The following is a 23,378-nucleotide window of genomic DNA, read 5'->3' as shown; positions in this document are numbered from 1 at the left end:
TTTGCCAGCAAAAACCCCAGCAGGGTGCAGAGACTCTTGCAGGCAGCGTGACATCATGTCTCCGCCCACACCATAAATATTCATGAGCCGAGCGCTTCTGCGTGCCCTAACGCGATGACGCACCGCGACAACTGTGGGTCCCGATTGCTGCAGCCGCTTGTCAGTGTGACGAAGATTGGCACTCAGGTAAGCTGTCACTCAAAATCCCTCTTTTTCCGTTCCCTATCAATCAAACAATCTAGGCCGCACGCAAAAATGCCCCGGGGCGAGGAGCCCGGACCTAGTCAGGGCAGCGGAGTGTGTTTTTGGAAGGGAAACAGAAGCGGCAGAGCTACGGGAAGAATAAAAAAAGCTGTATTCAAGGGAGGGGGGTGGGGGGTTAAAAAAAAAAAAAAAATATGTCGGCGTTTTGGGGGCAGAGGAGGATTGTGGAAAAGCAAAGGGCGAGAGAACTAGAAACGAGGCCCGACAGTTGAATCGTTACCGCGTAGGGGAGGGGAAGGATAGGGCAACTGTCCCCACTTGATTGATTGATGTGGGAAGGATTTGGGGATCAACCGGGCTAGCCTGTTATGCAGACAGTGCTTCTTAATGTCCTTGCAGTCGAATTACTGTAGACAGCTGACAAAAAACGCATATTCATTTATAATGTTAATTCAAAGAGGGTAAAGCAACCAATGCTGTCTTGTTATTTGGGCAAACGGCTTGCATCGTATCAATCCGCAGCGGGGTCTTTTATTTTATACCTGGCTAGCTAGTTTAGCTTGAGTTTTTATTTTGGCAGTGATTCCCCCGCTAAATATGGCGCTTTTCATTTTGGGTGCACCGTGCCAGCTTGAAAAACACTTTTAAGTTAACAGTTAGCTACATTGCTAACGTTAGCTATAGCTCGGCCAGCCGGTTGCTCTTTGGGGTTAACCTCAGACTGGGTTCGCGAGCAAACGCGAATGTGGTGTTAGCGTTACAGACTAGCTAGCTTAATATTGTGGAAAAACAAAGCATACTCCAACTGAGCTGGTTTGTCTGCGAATAACACTAACGCTATCCCAGTTAGACTGATGTTAGCCCAGGGTGTTCTTAAACTTCAATTTCCCCTTGCCGCCACAAATGGTTTTTGAGCAGCTAACACTGGGCTAAAGCTAAGTTCATCGTAGTGGGTGTGTTAAAATCAATGACATGATATCGTTAACACGTTTACTACTATTATAACAACGCACCTTAGGGTCTTTACATCAGCCTTCTCTTCTTATATAAGAGTGGCGTGGACAGAAATGTTTCTGAATATTGACAAATATCGAAATACATTCGTAAACGCAGTCCCTTCATAACTGTTACTGTGTGATTTTCTTTTCTCTGAGAGTGCCTTTACATTCAGTTGTTATGCCCAGATGTGTTTAATATATAAGCACCGAACATTTTAACATTTGAGTTTTCCATGATTTTATTACTTCTGTTGTTGTCCTACATGTCCTCAAAACGGTACACGTTCATTTTTGTCTTATTTTTGAGTCAATATTTGAACAAAAAATTAAGTTTTTAATGCTTACCCGACTTAGTATTACATTAATCAGCATTAATGGTCATTATCAGTTATTTGTAATATGAAATGAAGTTTGTTTATTCCCCCTTAATCATACCAGCCCGGTTTATAAAGCTAATACTAATTTCATTCAGACAGCGGGATAGTTATGTTATGAAAAGCTTTTGTGCCTACACTATGGGCATCTCTTACAGGTAGTCTAACTGAAACTATGTGCATTGTGTAGGTTGGCCACCTGTCCCCGTTCTCTATAATGCCCCAGTGTTTGCAGCATCTGCAGTGAAAGTGATGGCAGCCCAGTCGGTTTCCATAGACAAGTATCCAAAGGGAGAGCAGCAGGTGGGTGAGACGGAGCAATTTGGTTTGGGGCCTCGAGGCCGACACAACCTGCTCCAACTGGCTGAACTGCACTTTTTTGCTTGTTTGCCAAAGATGATAGTCCCAACACAACACTGAAAAAGGACACTTTAATAACACCTAAATGTTTCAGGCTACAATTTTCAGTATCCTATACTCTTTGCACATGGATCCTCAAGTTATTTTGAGTAGTGTCAGCCAGGATAACCAAACAAAAGGAAAAACTTTATGTATTTAACACTAGAACACAACTAATGTTAATGCTATTACATCAGTTTCAGTAATCTTTTGACTGCATGCTTGTCTGTAAATTGATTACAAAGCATCTTTATTTAATTGTCAAATTTGGGGGAGTCAAGAGCTGAAAATAATCTGTGACAAATGAGGAATTTTACACCCCAAGCAAGTAATTATTTTTACCCTGTTTGTGCTCAATGTAAGTTACTGTTGGTCTCAGTCACATGGTTGGGGATGGGATTTATCCTGCTGGAGGGGATCCTGGGTTGCCGGTAGGCAGGCATGGTGTGAAAAAAAAGTGAAAGCAAAGGAGGAAAACATTCCTTGTGTGGAGCTTTGCAAAAGCTTTGGTCCCATTTTAATATGTCCCTTTGTTTGCATCAGATGACGTGTGTATACACTAGTTCTGGGATTAGAATCGAAATTGCAATCAGATCATAACATCAGATATGGTAGTGGTTAGGTCTGATTTGTGAATGTTACACACCACAGTTTAATTGCATGCTAGCCTTAGTGTGCTAACAAAGAAATGTCAAAAAATCAGAGGGTATGACAGAATGCAGATGCAGATTTAAGTACATCTGTCCATCAGAGATTTTTTCAGGTCATAAGTATTTAAATGTCTTTGAGTGCTACCACAAGAATAAATTCTCTTAAAAATCAGGTAACTCAACAAAAAGTGCTGGTGATTAGCAGTGACTGATACAGGACTGACAAGTCATTTCACTGTAATACCTCTTTATGTTTTGCTGATGATCACAGCAAACAAGTCTTCATAATCCTTTTTTTTTTTTTTTTTTAAATATTTCAGGTTAAAAACTGAAGTTTTCATACAAATGTATGAAAACTTCGGTTTTCCAAATTGTTTTTTAGACCGTTGTTTCTTGACTTTCCAAGGCATTCATATTGAAGCAAGGCTCTGTATTAAGCTTTGCCCCCCAGCTACTCTTGTACTTCACATGCTGTTTTTATGTCTTTCATTCTCCGCCTTTCTCTTCTGTCTGTTTCTGTCTCTTCATTGCTTTCTTTTCTCAATACTTTGTTTTGTCCTTTTCTGCAGATTCAAGGTGTGGTAAAGGTAGACAGTGATTCGGAGCAGAAATTTATTGAAGGCACGTTGGCAGAGGCGCCCAGCCCGGCACCAACAGAGCCACAGACACCCATGGATGCGGACAAAGCCTCCATATATCGGTAGAGCTAATTCTGCGTGTGTGTTTGTTTAGTGAGAGAGAATAGAACAATACCCCTCTATTCTTAAATCTGTGTTCTTCTCTTTCCATGATTGAATTTCATTACTATAAGATTGGCCAGAAACTAAACTATCCCAAGGTAACCTCACATGATGTCCATGAAGTCCTCCCCTTTGTTCATGTGGCTTTCAAATTGCTCTCTGGCATTTGAACTTCAGGGTGTGTTAATACCTACTGCTGATTTTTTTTTTTCTTTCTTTTTCCTTTTTTCTTTTTTTTCCCCCTTGTATGAACTAGTGGAGCTGTTTTTTCAATTTTTATTATGTTCACACTGCCCACTTAAAGTCTAAGCAGGGCCTGCAAACAAGTCACACTGTCTCACAACAAGCTAAGTTATTGGTCAGTATTTGTAATCTGTCAGTGTACTGGGCTGATTACTGTAGAGTCATATTGCTGTAGTTATGTGTTTTTAATAGATAGACATACAGTAGATGAGGAAAAGAGGATCAGTCTGTACAGCAGTTTGTTTTCACCTTTCACAGGCATCCCTTGTTCCCTCTGTTGGCCCTGCTGTTTGAGAAGTGTGAACAGTCCACACTGAGCTCTGAATGCATTACCTCAGCAAGCTTTGATGTGGACATTGAGAACTTTGTCCGCAATCAGGAGAAAGAGGGCAAACCGTTCTTCAGTGAGGACCCTGAACTCGACAACTTGGTGAGATACCTCTGCATATCAGGGATAGAGATTCTCATATTAATGGTTGGTGTTTTGTTTGTTTTTTTTGTTTTTTTTTCTCCCCTCAAGAATTCTGTTTTTTCCCCGTTACTCTCACCACTCTCTCTCTCCTGTTACTGTCATTGCCCTCTGACATAAAACACCCAAAGTGTTTTAACTTTCTCAACAGTGAACTACATATTTAGAATACATTTGGTTGTAGTTGGAAGTATAAACTCACTTGTTCAAAAAGAGGAGAACAAAATAGAACAGCTTTTAAAAAAATAAGTGTTTACTGCTGGAGAAGTCAATACGCTATAAAATGAAAGAGAGAGAGACATGTTTTGGCTCACAGTTTTGTCTTGACACAGACAACATTGAATTTTATGCAGGTTTAAAATAGTTTGTGTCAAACCTTGTGGACAGAATTAGATTTGACTGGGAGAAATTTCAGTGTTTGTTGGACCCTCTGCCCCCATCATATCTAGTAAAGATTTTTTTGTGGGCTAGTGACACAAGCAGATGGCTGAAAAACAGTTAAGCTTTGAGGTACAAAACCAAGACATGGACAGGGGGTATTTCAAAAAGTAATACAAAATAGGACCTTTGACCTCAGCAGCATGATGAGATGCAGTCCTGTCCACTGCTATTGCTTTTTACCTGTTAATTAGAATCAGTACCTTCTGAGAATGATCAGATGCCACAATCAGTGTCACTGAGCTGGTGAATTTGAATTTGTGTGTCAACTCAGGCAGTTCAGCTGTTTGAAATAAAACATGGGGCACCGTGCTATAGCTGAACCTGGCCTCTGACCTCCCCAGAAGGGGCAAGTTGAAATTCAATGTTCCTCAGACAATCAAAAGTGACACAAACGCCAAAAAATGCGGCATAAATATTTTTTAACCTCTAGTGTATACCTGTATATTTGGTGTTTTAGCTTTTGCTCTTGATAGACAAATCTCTGTCTTATGCATACTTTAAATGTTGAAATTGGCTATTAAGCTTCAAAAATAATCAATAAAAAACTTACTTAAATGTTGACTATGGTTTATAGGGAGTTATAAAAACAAGACAAGTAAATATTGGGATAAAATCAGAATCACATGCACACAACAGTACATCAAAAAGGTATGGAAATTATGAAATGAATTAGGACACAAGTGGGCAAGATACAAAGTGAGACTGGTTTTCTAGGTCAAGTGTCTAAATCCTCAACATCAGACACTTAAAATGATTCAGGAATGGACAAATATTGCTTGAGAAAGTCAGTTTCCCTTTTGTATACTGCCATGAACCTCTTTTTTTTCGTTTTTTTGTTTTTTGTTTTACATCTGACCTCCAGATGGTGAAAGCCATCCAGGTACTGCGGATCCACCTGTTGGAGCTGGAGAAGGTGAGTGACCTGTGCAAGGACTTCTGTAGCCGCTATATCGCTTGCCTCAAGACTAAGATGAACAGTGAGACCCTGCTGAGTGGGGAGCCAGGCAGCCCATATTCCCCTATACAAGGCCAGGCCCAGAGCTTCTCACCCACCAAGACTCAGGTATATGCACTGTAGATGTACTGAATGCATAACCACTAATCAAATTTTGGGTGCAAAAACAAACCACTGCCAATAGTTCGAACTGTCGGTACCTTTTGAGGTGAAAGTCTCATTTTAGACAATAACATTGTTATTTTTTTGGTTAGGCTCCTTTGCCTTTAATGTATTTCAGTCTATTTGACTTCTTTAACCTGCTACACAATATTAACAAGTTAAATAAATATGGTTTAAAAATCAGGAAAAGGGGACCATCAACATGAAAAATGTACATATGTGACTCAGGCCCATTTTGTGTTTGCATGCTCTATTGTGCAGAACCCCAGTTCTATCTCTGGGACCATCAGTCCCCAGGGTCAAATTGTGGTGCCAGCATCAGCCCTGCAGCAAGGGAACGTAACCGTGACAGCTGTCAACCCCACCCAGGTGGTCGCAGGTATGTCATCATGGCATACAACCCCTCCCTCAGGTACTGTACTGTTGTGAATGCAGCTTAGATATTGTCATGTACCAGTGGGACACTTTGATCAAAGCCTGCACTCTACAGCTCAGCAGATTATATTATTTTGAGTGTGTGTGTGTGTGTGTGTGTGTGTGTGTGTGTGTGTGTGTGTGTGTGTGTGTGTGTGTGTGTGTGTGTGTGTGTTAATTTCAGGTGGCACAGTGTACCAGCCTGTTACAGTTGTCACTCCTCAGGGCCAGGTGGTAACACAGGCTCTTTCTCCTGGGACAATACGCGTCCAAAACAATCAGGTAGTACATCTCTCTTTGTGACTGTGATGCTGGTGTATAGTGTAAATCAGTGGTTCCTAAAATAGAATGTAGACACATTGCAGGGGATGCACATGACACCGGTCATGAAATTTTATTGACTTCCAAATGGTGCCTGTCAGCGAGAAAAAAATTGAACCACTGGTCTAAATTCCCATGGTTTTAAATTGTATATTTTTTTTGTATGTGTAATGGTTAGCACTGTGGCCTCACAGCAACAAGGTTCTGGGTTCAAATCTGCAAGGCCAGCTGGGGCCCTCCTACATGGAATGTCCATGTTCTCCATGTGGCTGCCCATGGTTTCGTCCCACAGTCCAGAAATGCTGGTTAGGTTAAGGTTTAATTGGCAACTCCAAATTGCCCACAGGTGTGAATGGTTGTTTGTCTCTATATGTCAGCCCTGTGGTAGACTGGCAACCTGTCTGTGGTGTAGCCTGCCTATCGCCCAATGTCAGTTTGGATTGGCTCCAGCACCCCCACAACCCCAAGGATAAGTGGTATAGCTAATGGATAGATGGATGGCATTAATGATGTTAAAGCTAAACTATAGCTCTGTTTGAATCCATAATGCCTAGCATTACAAGAGTCTGCCATTCTCATTATTTTTTACGTGAGAAATTGAATTCTTTACTCTTCAATTCCTGACCTGTAACAGTGAAGGCAAGACAGCATTCCTGTTTTATGATCTTCTAGTGCAAAAGCCTAATGGGAAAGTGCATTTTATGATTTGAAATATCGTGTGTTAGAAAAAATGTTGATGTAATCATTAGACCTATACAAGAATGGACCGCAAGACAGTCCAATCATACAGATGTTGAATCAAAACAGCAATAAAGGGCATGGTTTTCACCTCAGTGCTATGTGTACAGTAATCTGTGCTATGCAATTCTGAATTCATTAGAAATTGATCAGACACGATTCCCAAGTGCACACCAAAGACACAAACATTTAGGGGAAATAATTATTCATCTCTAGTTAACCTATGAATATTTTTCTTCTGTTGTTTAACAGCACTGCTATTTCAGATGTTGTGATATTTTTACTCAGAATAAGCTTTGGAGTGATGTGACTTGTTAGGTGAGATAAAATAATAGATAATTCAGAGTTTGAATAGGGATTTCAATTTTAAATAGTGTGGTCTAGAATTTGAACAGAACAATTTGTTGTTGGTCACATAGACAGATAGAAAGGTGGCTAATTAATGTCTTTTTGCTTAGCTCCAGCTGCAGTTTCACCAAGACTTGAATCTCTTTAATCATGACGACAGCTCAACCAAGAACAAGCGTGGCGTTCTACCTAAACAAGCCACCAACGTCATGCGTTCATGGCTCTTCCAGCACATCGGGGTGAGTCTGTGTGTCAAATTTTTACATGTGTAATGTTTAAAAACACCTAAAATGCTGAGGCATTTCTACCATGTCTTCTTCTGTAGCACCCATATCCAACAGAGGATGAAAAGAAACAAATTGCTACTCAGACAAACCTGACACTTCTGCAAGTCAACAACTGGTGAGTTTGGGCATCCGTGTGGCCCACAAAGACACAATCCAATACCATGAAAATTAAATTCATTTCCGGCCAGGGACATTTGTCAGGTCGTTCCCTTTTTTGCACACTGTGGAAAACTAATTGGTCAGTCAGCTAATTGTCTTTAATGCCAACACACCTGAAGAGATTACAATTAACTTGCTGTCTTTTCAAGTCAGTAAATAACAATTTCTGCTTCTGTTTGTTGCATTTGATCCGTAAGAAAACCCTCTGGGAAAATTGAGACACAATGTAGTTTGCCCAATGTTTTTGATGAAAGTAACAGTAAACCTGTAACAGGTGAGACTCAGATATTCGATCCAAATATGTTCCACGATCTAAAACAAAAACAGCATATAAGTGGTGTAGATCTCAGTAACATGGAAAACAGATTTCTTTTTAGAGCGACAATTTTGTGAGTACAGTGTTGACACATTCAAGGGTTTGAGGGCCACAGCTGCAGTCGTAGACGGGTAACTCTCCTTTTTTCCCCTCCAGCTAGCTAGCTACATTTATTTATCCATCTTGGACAGAGTTTGCTGTTTGTTTGGGGTAATTTGAGAGGGAGATGATTTCATCACATCGCTGTAAAGAGCTGCAACACTTCTGAAGAACTACAAAAGCACACATTTTAGTCAGTACGGTCACAGGTAGAGAAGAATCAACTGTAGTTGTTTTGTTTCTCCAGGTTTATAAATGCACGGAGGCGGATCCTGCAGCCCATGTTGGACGCCAGCTCCTCTGAGCCACCCAAAGCCAAGAAGAAAACACCTCAAAACCGGCCACTGCAGCGCTTCTGGCCTGACTCCATTGCCACTGGGGGAGGCACCCAGCAGCACGTCACCATGCCAGACGGTACACAGCAATGTTTTCTATATATCGCTTGTATTTAATTTAAAAGGTTATAAAGAATTGGGGTTTGGCCATGTAATGAAAGAAGAAGAAAAACCCAACTTTACAGTCATAACTGTCAGTATGGATTTTCCTGATAGTAAGTATTTGAACAGTTATACATTCTTTGTTCCTCAGGTTCAACACTTTCAATTAGCAGTAAAATAATTGATACTACATTAAAGTGACAGTTCTCAGCTTTAAGCAGGTTTACATCAGTGTAGCAAGAATTGTATTGGAGATAAAGCCCTATTAACACATAGTGCCCAAAGTTTAGAGGTTCAAATGTAATTGGACAGATACATATAAGTCGAACAAAATTATCATATTTAATATTTTGTCAAATGTTTTGCACTCAATGACTGCCTGAAGTCTTGGACCCATAGACCTAGGCAGAGGCTTTGTATCTTCCCTGGTGATGCTCTTCTAGGCCTTTACTGCAGTCAGCTCAGAGCACCAGAGTAGCTTTTCGACTGGTACGTACTACAAAGTTTCTCAGCTGGTCGCACCAGCACATGATTAGGTCACACCCTTTTTTTGTGAACGGGCTGTGTCACTAACACCTACAGTGGGTGTTAGTGGGTTTTTCATCAAGTGTGAAAGGGGGCTTCGCTTTCTGTTGTCAAGAAGGGTGCCAATAATTGTGTCAAACGTATATTTTATGTCTATTTTTTATTTCAATCTATTTATTGTTTTTCAGTAACCTTAGACACCGTATTAAATATTTTGATTATACAAAATTGTTTAATTTGCATTTATTCTGAAAATATTCTAAATTCTGTACTTAAAATTCAGGAGTGCCAATAATTTCAACCATGACTGTAATCCTTGCGCAAGTTGGAGGCACTTACCTGTCTGTTTTTCAATGCAAGGTTGCGTAAATAGTTTGCTAGTCTTATCAACCACTCAAAGTGCTTTACACTACATGCCACATTCACACATCTCATCCACACACACATACACATTCACATACTGATGGCACAGTTAAGTTGGGGTTCAGTATCTGTATCACCCAAGGACACTTGGCATGTGGACACTATGACATGTGGACCGGGATCGAACCACCAACACTTCCAATTAGTGGATGACCCCAGCCACAGCTGCAGGCGACAATAATGGATTGTGTGGGGTGTCATTTTTTGAGGATGGCCACAGCGCCTTCTGTTATGCTCTTCCTATACCTCGTAACCACTGCTGCGGCTGTGTCTCAGCATATGTTCCATAGCCTGCTGATGCTCTTGTACCTTCTCCCATCTTTGTGAAGTCTCACAATCTGGTTTCTAACTTGTTCTGGTAGTTCCTTACCATTTGGAGCCATTTTGCATTAGACACAACCCAGGTCAAAACTGAAGAAGCTATGGTGTTCACAGGTTCTTTTATAACCTTGTTCATGCAGTTAGGCTTACTTACAAATCACAGGTGTAACTCACTTATGTTGCATTGAGGCTGTACTTTGGGGCCTGCATTTTCAATGCAGCCTATCTAACCTGTTTATTGGTAATTATAATTAAGATCAAATACACTACCCCTAAACTAAAAATAATACAATTATTGTGAGATGAATGAATTTGGAATCATTTAATATTTTAGCGATGTGTACTGTAAATAAAGTGAGTACAAGTGATCCGAGAGTGTGCAATATTAGTTAAAGTTAATGATCTGATATGGTAAAAGGTAAATGGACTGCACTTGTATGGCGCTTTTCTAGCCTTATCAACCACTCAAAGTGCTTTAAACTACTGCCACGTTCACCCATTCCCCCACACGTTCATACAGTGCTTTTTTTTCCATCCATACGGCACTTTCTATAGACACACACACACACACACACACACACACACACACACATACTCACACACAGATGATACATCGGGGGCAATTTGGGGTTCAGTATCTTGCACAAGGACACTTTGACATGCGGACTGGAGGAGCCGGAGATCGAACCCCTGACCCTCTGGTTAGTGGACGACCCGCTTTTCCTGTACCACAGCTGCCCCATACACCCGGTGAAGACTTTGTTGAGTGCAAAAGCTTTGTAGTAATTGTAACATATTGAATCCAGGTAAAATGTCTGTTAAAATACATATTCTCCTCCTCTGTCAGATTAAGACTCAGGTCTAAACAAAGCTAACTAGTCTGTCTATCTAATTATTAAACGTGTCAGTCACACATCAAAGGCAATACTCGGGAGAAGCAGCATGAGGCAATTCTAATCTGTTTAGAAATGGCTGTTAAAACAGGAAATAAAAACAACAGTAGCAAGCTCTCAGTTTTAGTAACATTTGTAGTAGCTGAAAGCAAGGCACAACATCAGCTACTTATCATCTACAAATGGAGAATTTTGAGTTGGCTGTAACAGCAGCACTGCTGGAATATTACATCCTCTGAAACAAATGAATATTTTTGCAGTGCTATAAACTTAAGTGTTATTGTTTTTCACTTCATCTTGGTAAGAGGCTTGTAAATTGTAATTCTTTCCTGTCATCTTTTCTTGTCTCATTCTCAGGTACGATGGTGACAATGAACGTGGAGGGTCTGCAGAGCCTGACGTCAGACGGTGCCACGCTGGCGGTACAGCAGGTGATGTTGGGAGGCCACAGCGAAGACGAGTCGGGGGATAGCGGAGATGAGGACGATGACACAGACATGGCCGGGCTGGGCCTGGACAACAGCGACTCATTGCAGTAGAGGGGACGCTCCCTCACACACTGATCTACACATACACACATGACATGCATAAATAGGTCTACAGAATACATGTGCATTCTCAAACACATAATGAGTCATAGCACAAACATGCACATTAGGTTTACATAGAGCACAAAACAGGACATAACAGAAGTGGTCCTGCACTCTTCCAACCCTCCACCCTGAATGGCAGTTTATGCTGTGTGTGTGTTCATCAGGAGTTTCATTTCAGAAACCGTTTTTTAATTATTTAGTTGATGTAGGCGAGTGCACTTTTTTGTATATTTAAGCTCAAAAAGATTAAATCAAACAAACAGAAGAAAAAAAGAAGTGTTAAAAACACCCAAAGCAAGTTTGTATGTTCCATTAATAAATGTTGACTGATTTATGATTTTTTTTTTTTTTTTTTTTTTTTTTTTTAAACCCCTCCGTCCCCCATCCCCAGTTGAATTCTCATTTTGGATGCCAATACTTTAAACTTGTATCTTTAAGGGTTTGTCTTCACTTTTTGCATGCTTGTGTTTTGAGTAGATGTGTGCACTCTTACGACTGACTCCACAGCTCTCACACGGGCCCCTGCAGGCCGAGCAGAGCCCAAGTTAAGAGACTGAGAGAAAAAAAGGAGAGATGCCTATTTTTATATACAAAAATATGAAATTAGTGGTTTTTTTTTTGCTTCATTTTTGTGTTCTCCTGTTTTTAAGGAATATTTATGTACAGATTGATAATTAAAGCTAGGGACCCTGTTTTCCAGGGTTCTTTGAAGTTTTCTAAAAAACAGAAAAAGGAATTGAATGCTGATGAAAATTGCTATTTAAATTGGTTTTAAACTTACAAGATTAACAAGGCCTTACCTATGTTCTTTTCTAAAGAATTCTTGCCAAGAAGCACAAAAAGAAAGTCTGACTCTTGTTGAAATTTGTCAAATAGACACTAAACTTCAGAACACTTGTGGTTCTGCAGGGCATAATTTCCCTTTTTGTACTACTTCATCACAATTATCTGAAGAGCTGTCTTACACAGTAACTTGACTGTAGTGCTCAGATTTTTTAAATACAGCTCCAGTTTTACCCACATTGTGTATACCATACATTGCATCTTTTAACTGTTCTACAGTAATAGTGTAGGCATCACTTTCTCAAATGCACAATCCAGAACACTATGCTAATCACACAATCACAAGGGTCTGAGATGGAAACCTGTGAGAGGGCAGTACCCACAGTTAGATATGAACTCCATCAATCAACAAGAACCAGTGGACTTTTTGCACGCATTCAATTTTTAATTATGTATACATACATGCTACTTGCTTTGAAAACACAGCAGTTGGAAAGTTGGACTCCTTGCTCTTGCCAGCCTGAAGGATTGCAGCCTCTGTTGGTCCCCCTACAACTATAGACATGTAGTGAAAGATTTGAAGTCTCTATGAATTTGTTATTGCACAAATTGGAGTGCCTCTTGTTTGAATATCTGTAATATTGTACTGTACAACAGTTGTCTGTCATTAGTTGCAGTAATCTGGTTTATATCCCTCTTGTAAAATTGAGATTTGAAATGGTTAATTTTATTCGGCCTGAGGGTGCAGAGACTGGGTGTGCCCTCGCTGAGCTCTCGGTTCTTCACTTGCGTCTGTCTTGCTTTTTATGACGCGCTGTTCACGTTTCTCATCTGTTCTGCCTTAGAGCTTTCTATTTTGGAATAAACAATGCCTAACTCTTTGCTGTGCACCGTCTCTTCACTCTGCTCCGTCAGTTTTGCCCCCAAACAGGATTTGATTGGTTTAAAGGCTGCGCCCTTCTGATGTGGTACAGTTTATAGGTTTTTTTTTTTGCAATTGTGATAAAATCCAAACAGAATCCAATGAGAAGTAACTGTAGTGGATTCAGTTGTCTGTACTCAGAGTAGGAGAAATGTGAGCCTCTTCTCTCTGAAAGATGACATAGAAAATGGGCAGTTTTAACACAAATGGACACAGGCACGGAAACATGTAGGGGTTAACAAAACTACCACATTAACCATTTAGGAATTACAGCCATTTTTATACATAGTCCCTCATTTTCAGAGTCTAAAAAGTAATTGGACAAACTAACATAAATATAAGGATTATTTCAATACTTTTCAGTCAATGAGTGCCTGAACCCATGGACATTACCAAATGCTAAGTTTCCTCCCTTCAAATGCTTTGCCAGGCCTTTACTACAGCCACCTTCAGTTGCTGCTTGTTTGTGGGTCTTACTGCCCTCAGTTTTGTCTTCACTAAGTAAAAAGCATGCTTCGGTCGAGGTCAGATGACTGACTTGGCCATTGAAGAATATTCAATTTCTTTGCCTTGAGAAGCTCTTGGGTTGCTTTTGCAGTATGTTTTGGGTCATTTTGCTGAATCTGAGCAGATACTTTTGCCCTATACAAACACCCTGCTTCTTCTATCAGCAGTCAAATCTTCAATAAACACCAGTGACCAGTGAGTGGAAAAGTCTCATCTGGCCTTTCTGTTCTTGAGTGTTACCAGTGGTTTGCATCTTGTGGTAAACCCTCTGCGTTTACATTCATGAAGGCGTTTCTTGATTTTAGACTTTGACAATGATACATCTACCTCCTTGAGAGTGTTCTTGACCTGGCTAGACATTGTGAAGGGTTTTTTTCTTCACCAAGTTAAGAATTCTGAGATCATCCACTTTAGTTGTCTTCCATGGTCTTCAAGGCCTTATGGTGTTGCTGAGCTCACCGGTGCATTCCTTCTTTTTAAGAAGGTACCACATTGTGGATTTGGTTACCCCTAAAGTTTGTCAAACCTTTCTGAGAGGTTTGTTTTGTTTTTCAGTCTAATGATGGCCTCCTTCACTTGCATCAACATCTCTTTTGACCGCATATTGAGAGTTCCCATGAACAGCTACCAAATGCAAATTCAACAATAATTGAACAATAATAATTTTATTATCAAATAACAAGGGAAAAAACACACCTTGCCATGATTGTCAGTCAATTGTTCAATTACTTTTTATCCTCTGAAAATTTGGGACCATGTATAAAAAGTGCTGTAATTCTAAATGGTTAATGCAATATTTTTTTAAACCCCTTGAATTAAAGCTGAAAGTCTATACTTCAGTCACATCTTGATGGCTTTGTTTCATATCCATTGTGGTCGTTTACAGATGCAAAATTTATAAAATGTTGTCACCGTCCAGATACTTATGTACCTAACTGTAAATCTATGTTTAGTGTTCTTCACGATCCCATACTCACTTGTGTGTGTCTGGCAGCAACATACTGACCATATGGTGAATCCTCTGTAGACTATATATTTTGGGCAAGAGGCACATGTTCAGTACTAGTCTTAAATTCTCCAAAGGCCAAATTCTTGTTGGTCTGGGGTCGTATTCACAAAGGATCTTATTGGCACCATTTAGGAGTACTACTACTAATGTAAGATTAGTAGTCCTCCTAAATGGTGCCAGAAGTTCCTACCATAGATTTCCTTTTTAAGACTTATTCATAAAACTGCTGAGAGAAACTTTTAGTAAGGAACAAAGACAACTCCTAAGCTAGGAGAAGGGGCATAATTGACCCTGTTGCTTTGTATGACATCATGTTTCATGAATGAACTTCCTTAGAATGTCCACAGTGACTGGTTTTTCACAGGTGGGCACTGTGTGTCAGTGAATGTGAAGATATCCACTACAGAGGAGTTTGAACAATTCATTAAGTGCACCTTAATGAACTGAACTGAACAAACTGGGGTCTGAAGAGCATTTTTGCTTTAATTAATAATTCAAATAGCTGAGGCTGAGATCATCAGTGCTGCAAAGTTTATATTACTGGTGTCCAAGTAGCATGGAGTTGTGCAAATAATCATCTCCCGTGTTATTGGACTGGTTCGATTTGTTGTTCAGCCAACGGAATCCTCATTAAATCTCGGCCATCAAAATATGGTTTTAAAAGTTCACTAGAATTCTATTTTTACACCACAATGATACGATGAGACACATTACCTACAGCACATCACTACCTGTAAACCGGTCTTTAAGACTTAAAAGTCCTCTAGACTGTCTCTGACATTGCACCCCTTACTTTTTGGAGTTTCTCCTAACTCATCCAGTTAGGAGCCACCTTTAGCCTTAGGATTTTTTGTGTATACGGCCCCTAGTTCTTCTGAAGAGAGAGGTCCTGTAACAGGACACAGCTTGTCATGTACTGACCTCCATCTGTTGGTGGATCCAGCTGAGTGACTGTGTGATTCGAGTATAAACGCCTGGCTTGTTCCTCATAGCGCAGCCAATTCCCCAGCTGGTTGCCCCAACCAGCTTCCATACAGACGAGTCCTCACAGGCCAAAGGACCTCCGCTGTCCCCCTGAGGACACACATACTTTATACACAGACATACAGAGGGAGTCCCTATCTCACAAACCAAATCACCAATCCTTCACAAATAAGTGTATTAGTAGAGTTCTGTCAACCTTAATTCATATAAATGGGATAGACAAAAATATTAGGAATACCTCACAGTATAACCCAGTAAAGTTGAACAGCACCACAAATTACAGCTTCCAAAATGACCATTAAAATAAATCAACATCCTCTTAAACAGGTTCAATAAAAACCGAACATTATAATCCTCATGAAGGGAGGATTTATGCAGGCCTGTTGTATTATACTGCATTAGTTTTATCTAGGTGTACCTAATAAGCTGGTAAATGAGTTTAGATTAATTTAATCACTCTGTCCCTTTCCCTGAACTGGAGAATCAGTATTTTTACAGAAGAACTTAACTTTAAATAAATCCATGTCATACATATTTTAAGTTTTATCACTGGAGTAATATGCAGTTAAGAAAAACACTGGCAAATGTATTTTTGCATCAGCAAGGAAAATATCTGAAACAATTTAATGTTAGATTAGGCCATTTTCTCACTCATACATCGATGTTAAAGGAAAGAGAAAATATACGCAACAGCCAAATAACAATGTTAGATGATGCACTGTGTAACGTTACGTTACCGGCGGTTAACAGCTGTGCTTAAATTACTTGTTCCGCCTGTTAATAATCCTAATATATCGTGCTTGGGTGGGGATAAAAAGTAATACAAAGAAGTGCTTTCTTGCTGTAGCTGTGTCTTAAACAAAGTTCTCTGGAATGTTTTTGCTTTAATTGACCTTTGCCTAGCAGTTGTACTGCAGAGCTTGGGTCTCTGTCTAAAATCTAAAATCAAAGGACAGCCCGAAAGACAGACAGACAGACTTACAGAGATTCCTCCATTTATAGTTAGAAGGGAGACAGGGTTTGATTTGATACATTTTAAATCAATTCTTCTTAACTGCTAGTGGGACGAAGTGACATTTTAAATTTAAATTCTGTTGTTCTGTTGTCATTTCTTGTTTCTATCTTAGAAACTCACTTGCTATAGTCTCATAAAACTCTCTATTATCTCTTTGTACTAAGTATCTCCCTAACTTTAGTTACATTAAAAAAAAAAACTAATGGTAAGATTTTACTGATCATATTTAAAATTAAGAGCAATGGTCACATTGAAAGAATCATCATTCAAGGACAAATGATACTGGACTTTTTTTGTTACCAGCATCAGTATTTGATTCAAAACACAGCTTGTTCTTTATTGTGGTGAGACCATCTCTTCACACCCAGTATATTCCATATGTATGGGGACTGACCCCATGTGGGCAGCTGATGTGGATATATGACGTGTGGTACAGTTGGCTACATAAACATCACATATGCATGGTCTGTCTGGTCTCGCCACTCAGAGTACTTAGTTACAATGTAACCTTCAAGGGCGACTATTTTTGTTCCATGTAGAACAATATCAATGTCCATATCCTGGATGGTTGTGGATTATGTGTTCCTCAAATCACTGATAATTACTGATCTAAACAAACCCTTATTATCATCAAAATATCATGAACAACATTTTAGTTGTTTAATTGTTGTCAGGTTAAGACCTGTCAGTCAATCTGTACAAGGACAGTAACCATAGAAATGTCTGCAACAATAGAAACAATTGTTAATTCTTTACTGAAATAACAAAAGGCAGTTTGCCTTCAGCATGAAGCCACAGAACAAGACTGAACAAGTAAAAATAATAATCCTCAGGGGAAAAAACAAAATTAAATCTACAATAACTTACTGAACATTGACACATCAGTTGTTTGTTTACACATCCAGCAGTTATACAGCAACATTATCATTCCTTTAGTGTCGTGTATCTGTCCATCAGGCAAAAGTCCAATATTCCCTCTCTTTTAGCTCTGTTTTTGGTCTCGTACCAACTACTGAGAATAATATCTGGCTCTTTAGCTGATAAATGTTCCACTATGTTCACCAGCTAGTCTCTAACTGTGTAATTCTGCTGTTTGGTGATGAGCAGGTAGTGGGCAGCTGCCTGCTGTTGCCAAAATCTACACTATGAGAATGGTGAGAGTGAACCAGAACAGAAAAAGTTGTGGTCTGGACAGATGATTTGAAACTCACTATGAAGCTCGTAAAGCCAAAGGGAGCTGCAGATTCAGCTGATAATTCACTTTAGGTTCATCACCATTAACAACCACTTGCTCATTGCCACATAAAAATATTCATTATAGCTGCTTTAAATAAAATATCAGATATGTTAACAGTACTAATACTAGATAAGGATAATGCAATGTAAACTATTTGCCCTCTTGCAATATGTAATTGGTTGGGTTCACAACATCCCTTCTTTAGTCTGACATTGATTCCTCACATTCAAAATATCCACTTACAAACTTGTTCTTTTCAGAAAACCTTTAATCAGTTAAATAATGTTACAGGAACTTGATAATAATTAAAGCAGCTAAGGCCTGGGGAGCTGTATAACATATTGAAGGAAAATCCAGGGTAACCTTAACTCTTACTCCAATAATTGGTAATCCAGATTTTGTACCAGGTGTTTTAGATTGGGTTTCAAAAACATAATATTGAAGGGTTTTTCTTCCCTCACTGATTTCTTTGATAATAGGGTCCTTATTGCCTTTAATAATAAAATATAATAATTTGATGATAAAATATGTATATTTTATAAAAAGATCCTTCTGTTCTTCAAAATCAGTTTTTTTGTCCTGTGGGGGACTTGTCAATCAGGGAAAATGTCCTGTATGAAATTCAGAACATCTTGGGAACCGTGCTTGAACTTGATCCAGCTCTTTTTCTATCAGATAATTATTTACCCTCTAGCCTTCAATCAGTAGCTTTAATTCTCTTTGAGTAAATAAATATTGTAAAAATCAATCAGAACTGTAAATAGGATGTATTTTTTCTTTTCAATTATATAATATATCATTTTTATTTCTAAATAAGTAATTCACACGATAGTACTGTATTGATTCCTGCCGTAGAGGGCTTCTCAGCTGTTCTGAAATCACAGTGAGTCTTGGTGTTTAGTGCTTAAAAGAAAACAGCTGTACCTGACAAGAGTCAGTTCCTCCCTCCAGGTACCCGGCACAGATCATCCAGGAGGAGATGAAGCCATGGTAAACCTCTGGCTGGTTGCAGGTCTTAGTGGAGAGGAGCGGTACCATGGCAGAACGTAGAACAACACTCGTCTCTCCTGGTTATAACCCCGTTAGCATTTATGTCAGAGAGGACAGGAATACAAATATGAAACTAATAAAGTTTTTATATTAGAGCCCATTCAAAATGTAGTTGTGGCTGGGTTTGTGACAGATGAGAAATAAGCTGTTTTCCATATTCAGGCTAACCATCACCCTCAGTTGCTCCCCATCCAGAGATCCAGCACATGGTGCCCTCCACAAAATCCTCCCCATGGTTAGGCAGGCAGATGGGCTCCACAAAGCCTACAGAGGAGAATTTTATTGGACTACATCCCAGAATATCAGACACACTGTAAACAACAATGTGTGTGTGTGTGTGTGTGTGTGTGTGTGTGTGTGTGTGTGTGTGTGTGTGTAGTTCCCATCATAATCAACATTAATCAATCATACAGCTAATGTGTAATCACACCTAAATCCTGTTTTCAGGTGTTGGGGCTACTGCACTTTGGACTGAAATGACATAGCAGTCAGCATTTTCACACAAACAACTCAATTTAAGATAAAAGATGCAGAAGTGAGAAAGGTGAAGACTAATGGGTGAGAGCTGAGACTACGACAACTGATCTACACAATGACATTCAGCTGTCAGCAAGAAACCTGAGAGGGAGAGGGGAAGAAGGAAAGAGGTCTAGACTTCACAGGACTGAGGGTAGAGAGAGAGAAAAGAAAGAGAGAGAATAAAATAAAAATATGACATAAAAATCTCTTTAATTTTAAAACTAGATAAAGCTGCAAGTGATTTTTTACCTCTGTAAGACCCAAAGCAGACTCCAACATGTTAATCCAGTAATGATCTTAGATATACATTATTTATAGGCATAGACCCTTGGGTCCCATAGGCCCAAGGGTCTGTGTGGCAATTTCTTTGTAGAAATTGAATAAATTGCAAATAGGTTTTCGTAATATACACCAGTAAAGCACGACATAAACTGAAATGGTAAGGGCCGTAAAGGTGATTTCTGTGTATTTTAACCTGGTGTATTTCCCATAAACGTGGCTATTGTGGCTCTATGGGTCGTGCTAAATTTTTACTCGCCATCTCCTTTGAGATTATGGGAAACGAGAACTTTTGCAGAACAACATATAATATGGCACCCTGGAATAGCCATGTTGACTACCTGCATAGGGATCTACATCCCAGTAAACAGGCTGACCTAATCATCCTGTATATTCATCTGCACACGCTGTTTTGTTAACATGTGTGAGGTCAACTTTCACTGTTTGTATATTGTGTTCTGAGGAAACTCAAAAAGATAAATGCAATGCAGATTATCCTGTGGACTATTATGAGAATGATCACACAAGATATATAACTTTGATGTCCAAATGTAGTTATTTAAAACGTTGACAGACAAGGAGTTAAATCGAATGGGAGAAGAAAGGGGAAGAATGGAGGCAGAAGCAGAGAGACAACAGGACTGTGCCAAAGGACAAACGTAGCTCAGGAGATTAGTGGTGGTCGTATGCTTACTGCTCTCCACAGCCTCCTGAGGAGGAAAACTTTTACTGCAGAGTGGAGCCGGTTCCACTCTCTGCCTATCATGATGTGTCCATGACTGAGAGAGACCCCAATTCTGTAACTAGGTTACCACAAATGATCTGTGGCTCTGAACAACATTGTCACAGTGCTGTGTTCACTTACTGTTGTACATACTAAAGTGTATTTGAACGGTGATGGGTTCACTTACTCTTGTGTGTACTGAAGTACATTTGAACAGTGACAAACTGACTTCCTGCTGTACTTCCTGAAGTGCATTCAGTAAGTACAACTGAGTGCAGTTCCCAAGATCCTGCTGGTCTGAGGGCTGAACTGGTGACCATCTCGTCACTTCTAGTGATTCTGATACTGAAAATTCTGTGGTGCAATAAATGAGGTCTGAGTGGTCAGCTTTGAGCTATGAATGGAAGTACAAACATAGAGCATTACCATTGAAAACGAGTGACATGGCAACTTTCATCAGTGCAATGTCGTAGTCCAGTCCTTTGGGCCGGTATCGAGCATGGTATATGATCTGCTCCACAGCCAGAGACTGGGCCCCGTGGACCGGTTGCTCCGTCAGCCCCACATGGACCGCCCACATGGAGGGATTTGCAAACCTGATGACAGACAGGACAGGGTAAGTGAAACAGAATATTCATGTAAGTATATGTGAGGGGCACAGTGCAATATAATCCTACAACCTACAGTGCAGTTTTCTTTCTTGGTAGTTTAATGTTGTGTTAATTTAAACAAACTTCTGCTAAATACAAGCTAATCAGCGTGTTTAAACACAAGTCACGTGCCACTAAACAAGTAGCTTGTTTACTGGACAGAGTTTAGAGGCCTGTCACCCTGCCAGGGTAAAGGTATTAGTGGGAAGAAATCTGATTCCAGCTCTTATAACTTTAATTACGCATGAGGCAGTGTTTTTACTCTCTGCTATGTTCATGTCTGCGTAGCAGCCATGTGCAGCAGAGCACAAAAATAAGATGGTTACATCTGACACCTTCTTCAATACCAGCCGGGTCATTTAAAACCATGGTGACAGAAAGAGGTAGTTTTATTTGAATACATAGAAATCTTGTAAGGTAATGGCTATAAAAAGAACAGAGCATGCACGATCATGCAAGATCCTGAAGCATTATACATTAGCTGTGTTGTTAGTACTTAAGTACTATTTTAAGGTACTTGTGCATGAATATATCCATTTTATGTTCACAACTACACGTACTAGTTACTTTACAGATTAACATTTTATATTAAGAAACAGGTGATAAACTTATGAAATACAACACATTGTTAAAAATTAAAGAACTGATTTCAATCATTCTGATGGAACTACTGGGTTAAACTACCTAATGAAAACAAAGTAGTTTAAATTTTGCTCCACCTCAGCCACCTACAACAGTAAAATGCTGCTTATACATCGTTGCATAAGTACTAATATTCTAATAATGTCATAACTAAAAATATATCAGTCAAAGGGGCCACAATGAGTGCTTTTACTTTTTTTTAGTTTTTTTTTTTTTACACTGTTTTTTTGGTACTGAAATAAAGATCTGTCTACCTCTTCCACCACTGCTCCCAAGTTCTACACACTGAAACACAAAATGTATTTGGTCACATCTACACTGTTTAGAACAGATGGAATGTTTTACTCTTTTCTTCCTTCAAGGTTGATTTGGTTTCTGATGTCAAAGGATATATATATATATATATCCTATATATCCTATATATATATATATCCTATATATATATATTCTGACAGAAAAGACGCATATTTATCCAACTAAAATGTAACCATGTGGAGTTTATTAGCAACAATTATTATAATTATTGATTTATCTTACTACATATCTCCTCTCAATGCTTGCACAAGTACAACATCTCATATTTAGATTATTCAAGTTTGATTGTTTGACTCACCCATACACACAGTGTGCCGCAGTGAGGATCCAGCGTGATGTTATGATGGAGCCTCCACACAAGTGTTCACTGCTGTAGTGGAGGCTGACTTGCCAGGGGAACTGACCCAGTTTGGAGATGTTACCACCAACAATACGAGTGTTGTACTGAGACCTGGAGCCACACTCTGGAGACAGACATATGACAAGGGTCAAAAGGCATTTAACAATGCCGGCGCCAATTCAAATACACTGGGCTGATACTGGTCTTTAATAAATATTAGTTAGCATCAGTCATAATATGTCTGAGAGGATTTTCGCTGACCACAGCTACAAATAAACAACCTGGAAAACCTGCAATGACATTTTCTTTGCAGATTTAACTTAACTCATGACATGAGAGGATTTTAGGAGCTCTACCAAAGGGAAAAGTCTGGAAGAAACACTTTAAACTTGTAGTATCAACCTTAAAATCTGAACAATTTTGATCAGTATCAACCTTAACATCTATACTAGTTGGACCCTAGTGCATGCAAACACAAATACACACAAGTCACATAAACACACTCATGCACACATACTGGTTCCATATCAGTTATGTAATTACATTAAATTCTTGCTGTTCGCTTTTAAGTTACGAAAGGGTTTCACATGAACATCATGAATTAGGGCTGTGAATTATTCTGAATAAAGGTTCTACATATAACATTCAGAAAAACCTTGTTATTAATGACACCAGTGGCCCGTTAAGGAACTGTAGTAATCATCCTGTTGCTCGCACTCCATAGGTAGGCGCAGGTGAGAATCCTGGGCATCAGCCAAAACAGTGATGTGATGGTCGGACTGGGAAAGAAATTCAGACCTGTATGTCGCTTAGATATTAGATAGCCAATTTAAGGATAACCAGGAGGAGAAGAATGAGCAGCCTACTCTTCCGTCACCGCACCTTGTGCAGTT

General features: G+C 39.5%; 2 protein-coding genes across 3 annotated transcripts in view; one reads left to right on the top strand and one right to left on the bottom strand.

Annotated features, from left to right (window-relative positions):
• Positions 1–114: 114 nt before the first annotated feature.
• On the top strand, positions 115–11,851 carry pknox1.1 (pbx/knotted 1 homeobox 1.1). Of its 2 annotated transcripts, none has more exons than XM_040149004.1 (11): positions 115–186; positions 1,767–1,879; positions 3,195–3,325; positions 3,867–4,038; positions 5,381–5,581; positions 5,897–6,014; positions 6,234–6,331; positions 7,567–7,695; positions 7,782–7,858; positions 8,565–8,731; positions 11,274–11,851. In XM_040149004.1, exons 2-11 carry the CDS (start codon positions 1,829–1,831, stop codon positions 11,453–11,455), a joined length of 1,326 nt encoding a protein of 441 aa, XP_040004938.1. In that variant the 5' UTR covers positions 115–186; positions 1,767–1,828; the 3' UTR covers positions 11,456–11,851. The 2 variants fall into 2 exon arrangements, with proteins under 2 accessions (XP_040004938.1, XP_040004937.1); XM_040149003.1 differs by having other exon boundaries at positions 5,897–6,047.
• A 1,486-nt stretch (positions 11,852–13,337) lies between these two features.
• tmprss3a (transmembrane serine protease 3a) overlaps positions 13,338–23,378 on the bottom strand; it is a 33,957-nt gene continuing 23,916 nt past the window's right edge. Inside the window, exons 7-12 of the mRNA XM_040148735.1 lie at positions 22,444–22,609; positions 20,965–21,134; positions 19,185–19,280; positions 18,891–19,033; positions 15,652–15,804; positions 13,338–13,382 (exon numbers count right to left, since the gene is read on the bottom strand). Of these exons, the coding sequence (XP_040004669.1) occupies positions 13,338–13,382; positions 15,652–15,804; positions 18,891–19,033; positions 19,185–19,280; positions 20,965–21,134; positions 22,444–22,609 (773 nt within the window). The remainder of the gene's footprint in view (positions 13,383–15,651; positions 15,805–18,890; positions 19,034–19,184; positions 19,281–20,964; positions 21,135–22,443; positions 22,610–23,378) is intronic.

This window comes from Xiphias gladius, chromosome 16 (assembly GCF_016859285.1).
Source record: "Xiphias gladius isolate SHS-SW01 ecotype Sanya breed wild chromosome 16, ASM1685928v1, whole genome shotgun sequence".
Classification (NCBI taxonomy): Eukaryota; Metazoa; Chordata; class Actinopteri; order Istiophoriformes; family Xiphiidae; genus Xiphias; species Xiphias gladius.
Note: the sequence above shows the minus strand (reverse complement) of the source record. Positions and strands in the feature narration are given on the sequence as shown.

Coding starts and splice junctions, on each gene's coding strand:
- pknox1.1 (XM_040149003.1), top strand. CDS start 1,829: ATGGCAGCCCAGTCGGTTTCCATAGACAAGTATCCAAAGGGAGAGCAG. Junction 1,880..3,194: donor ATCCAAAGGGAGAGCAGCAG/GTGGGTGAGACG, acceptor CCTTTTCTGCAG/ATTCAAGGTGTGGTAAAGGT. Junction 3,326..3,866: donor GACAAAGCCTCCATATATCG/GTAGAGCTAATT, acceptor CACCTTTCACAG/GCATCCCTTGTTCCCTCTGT.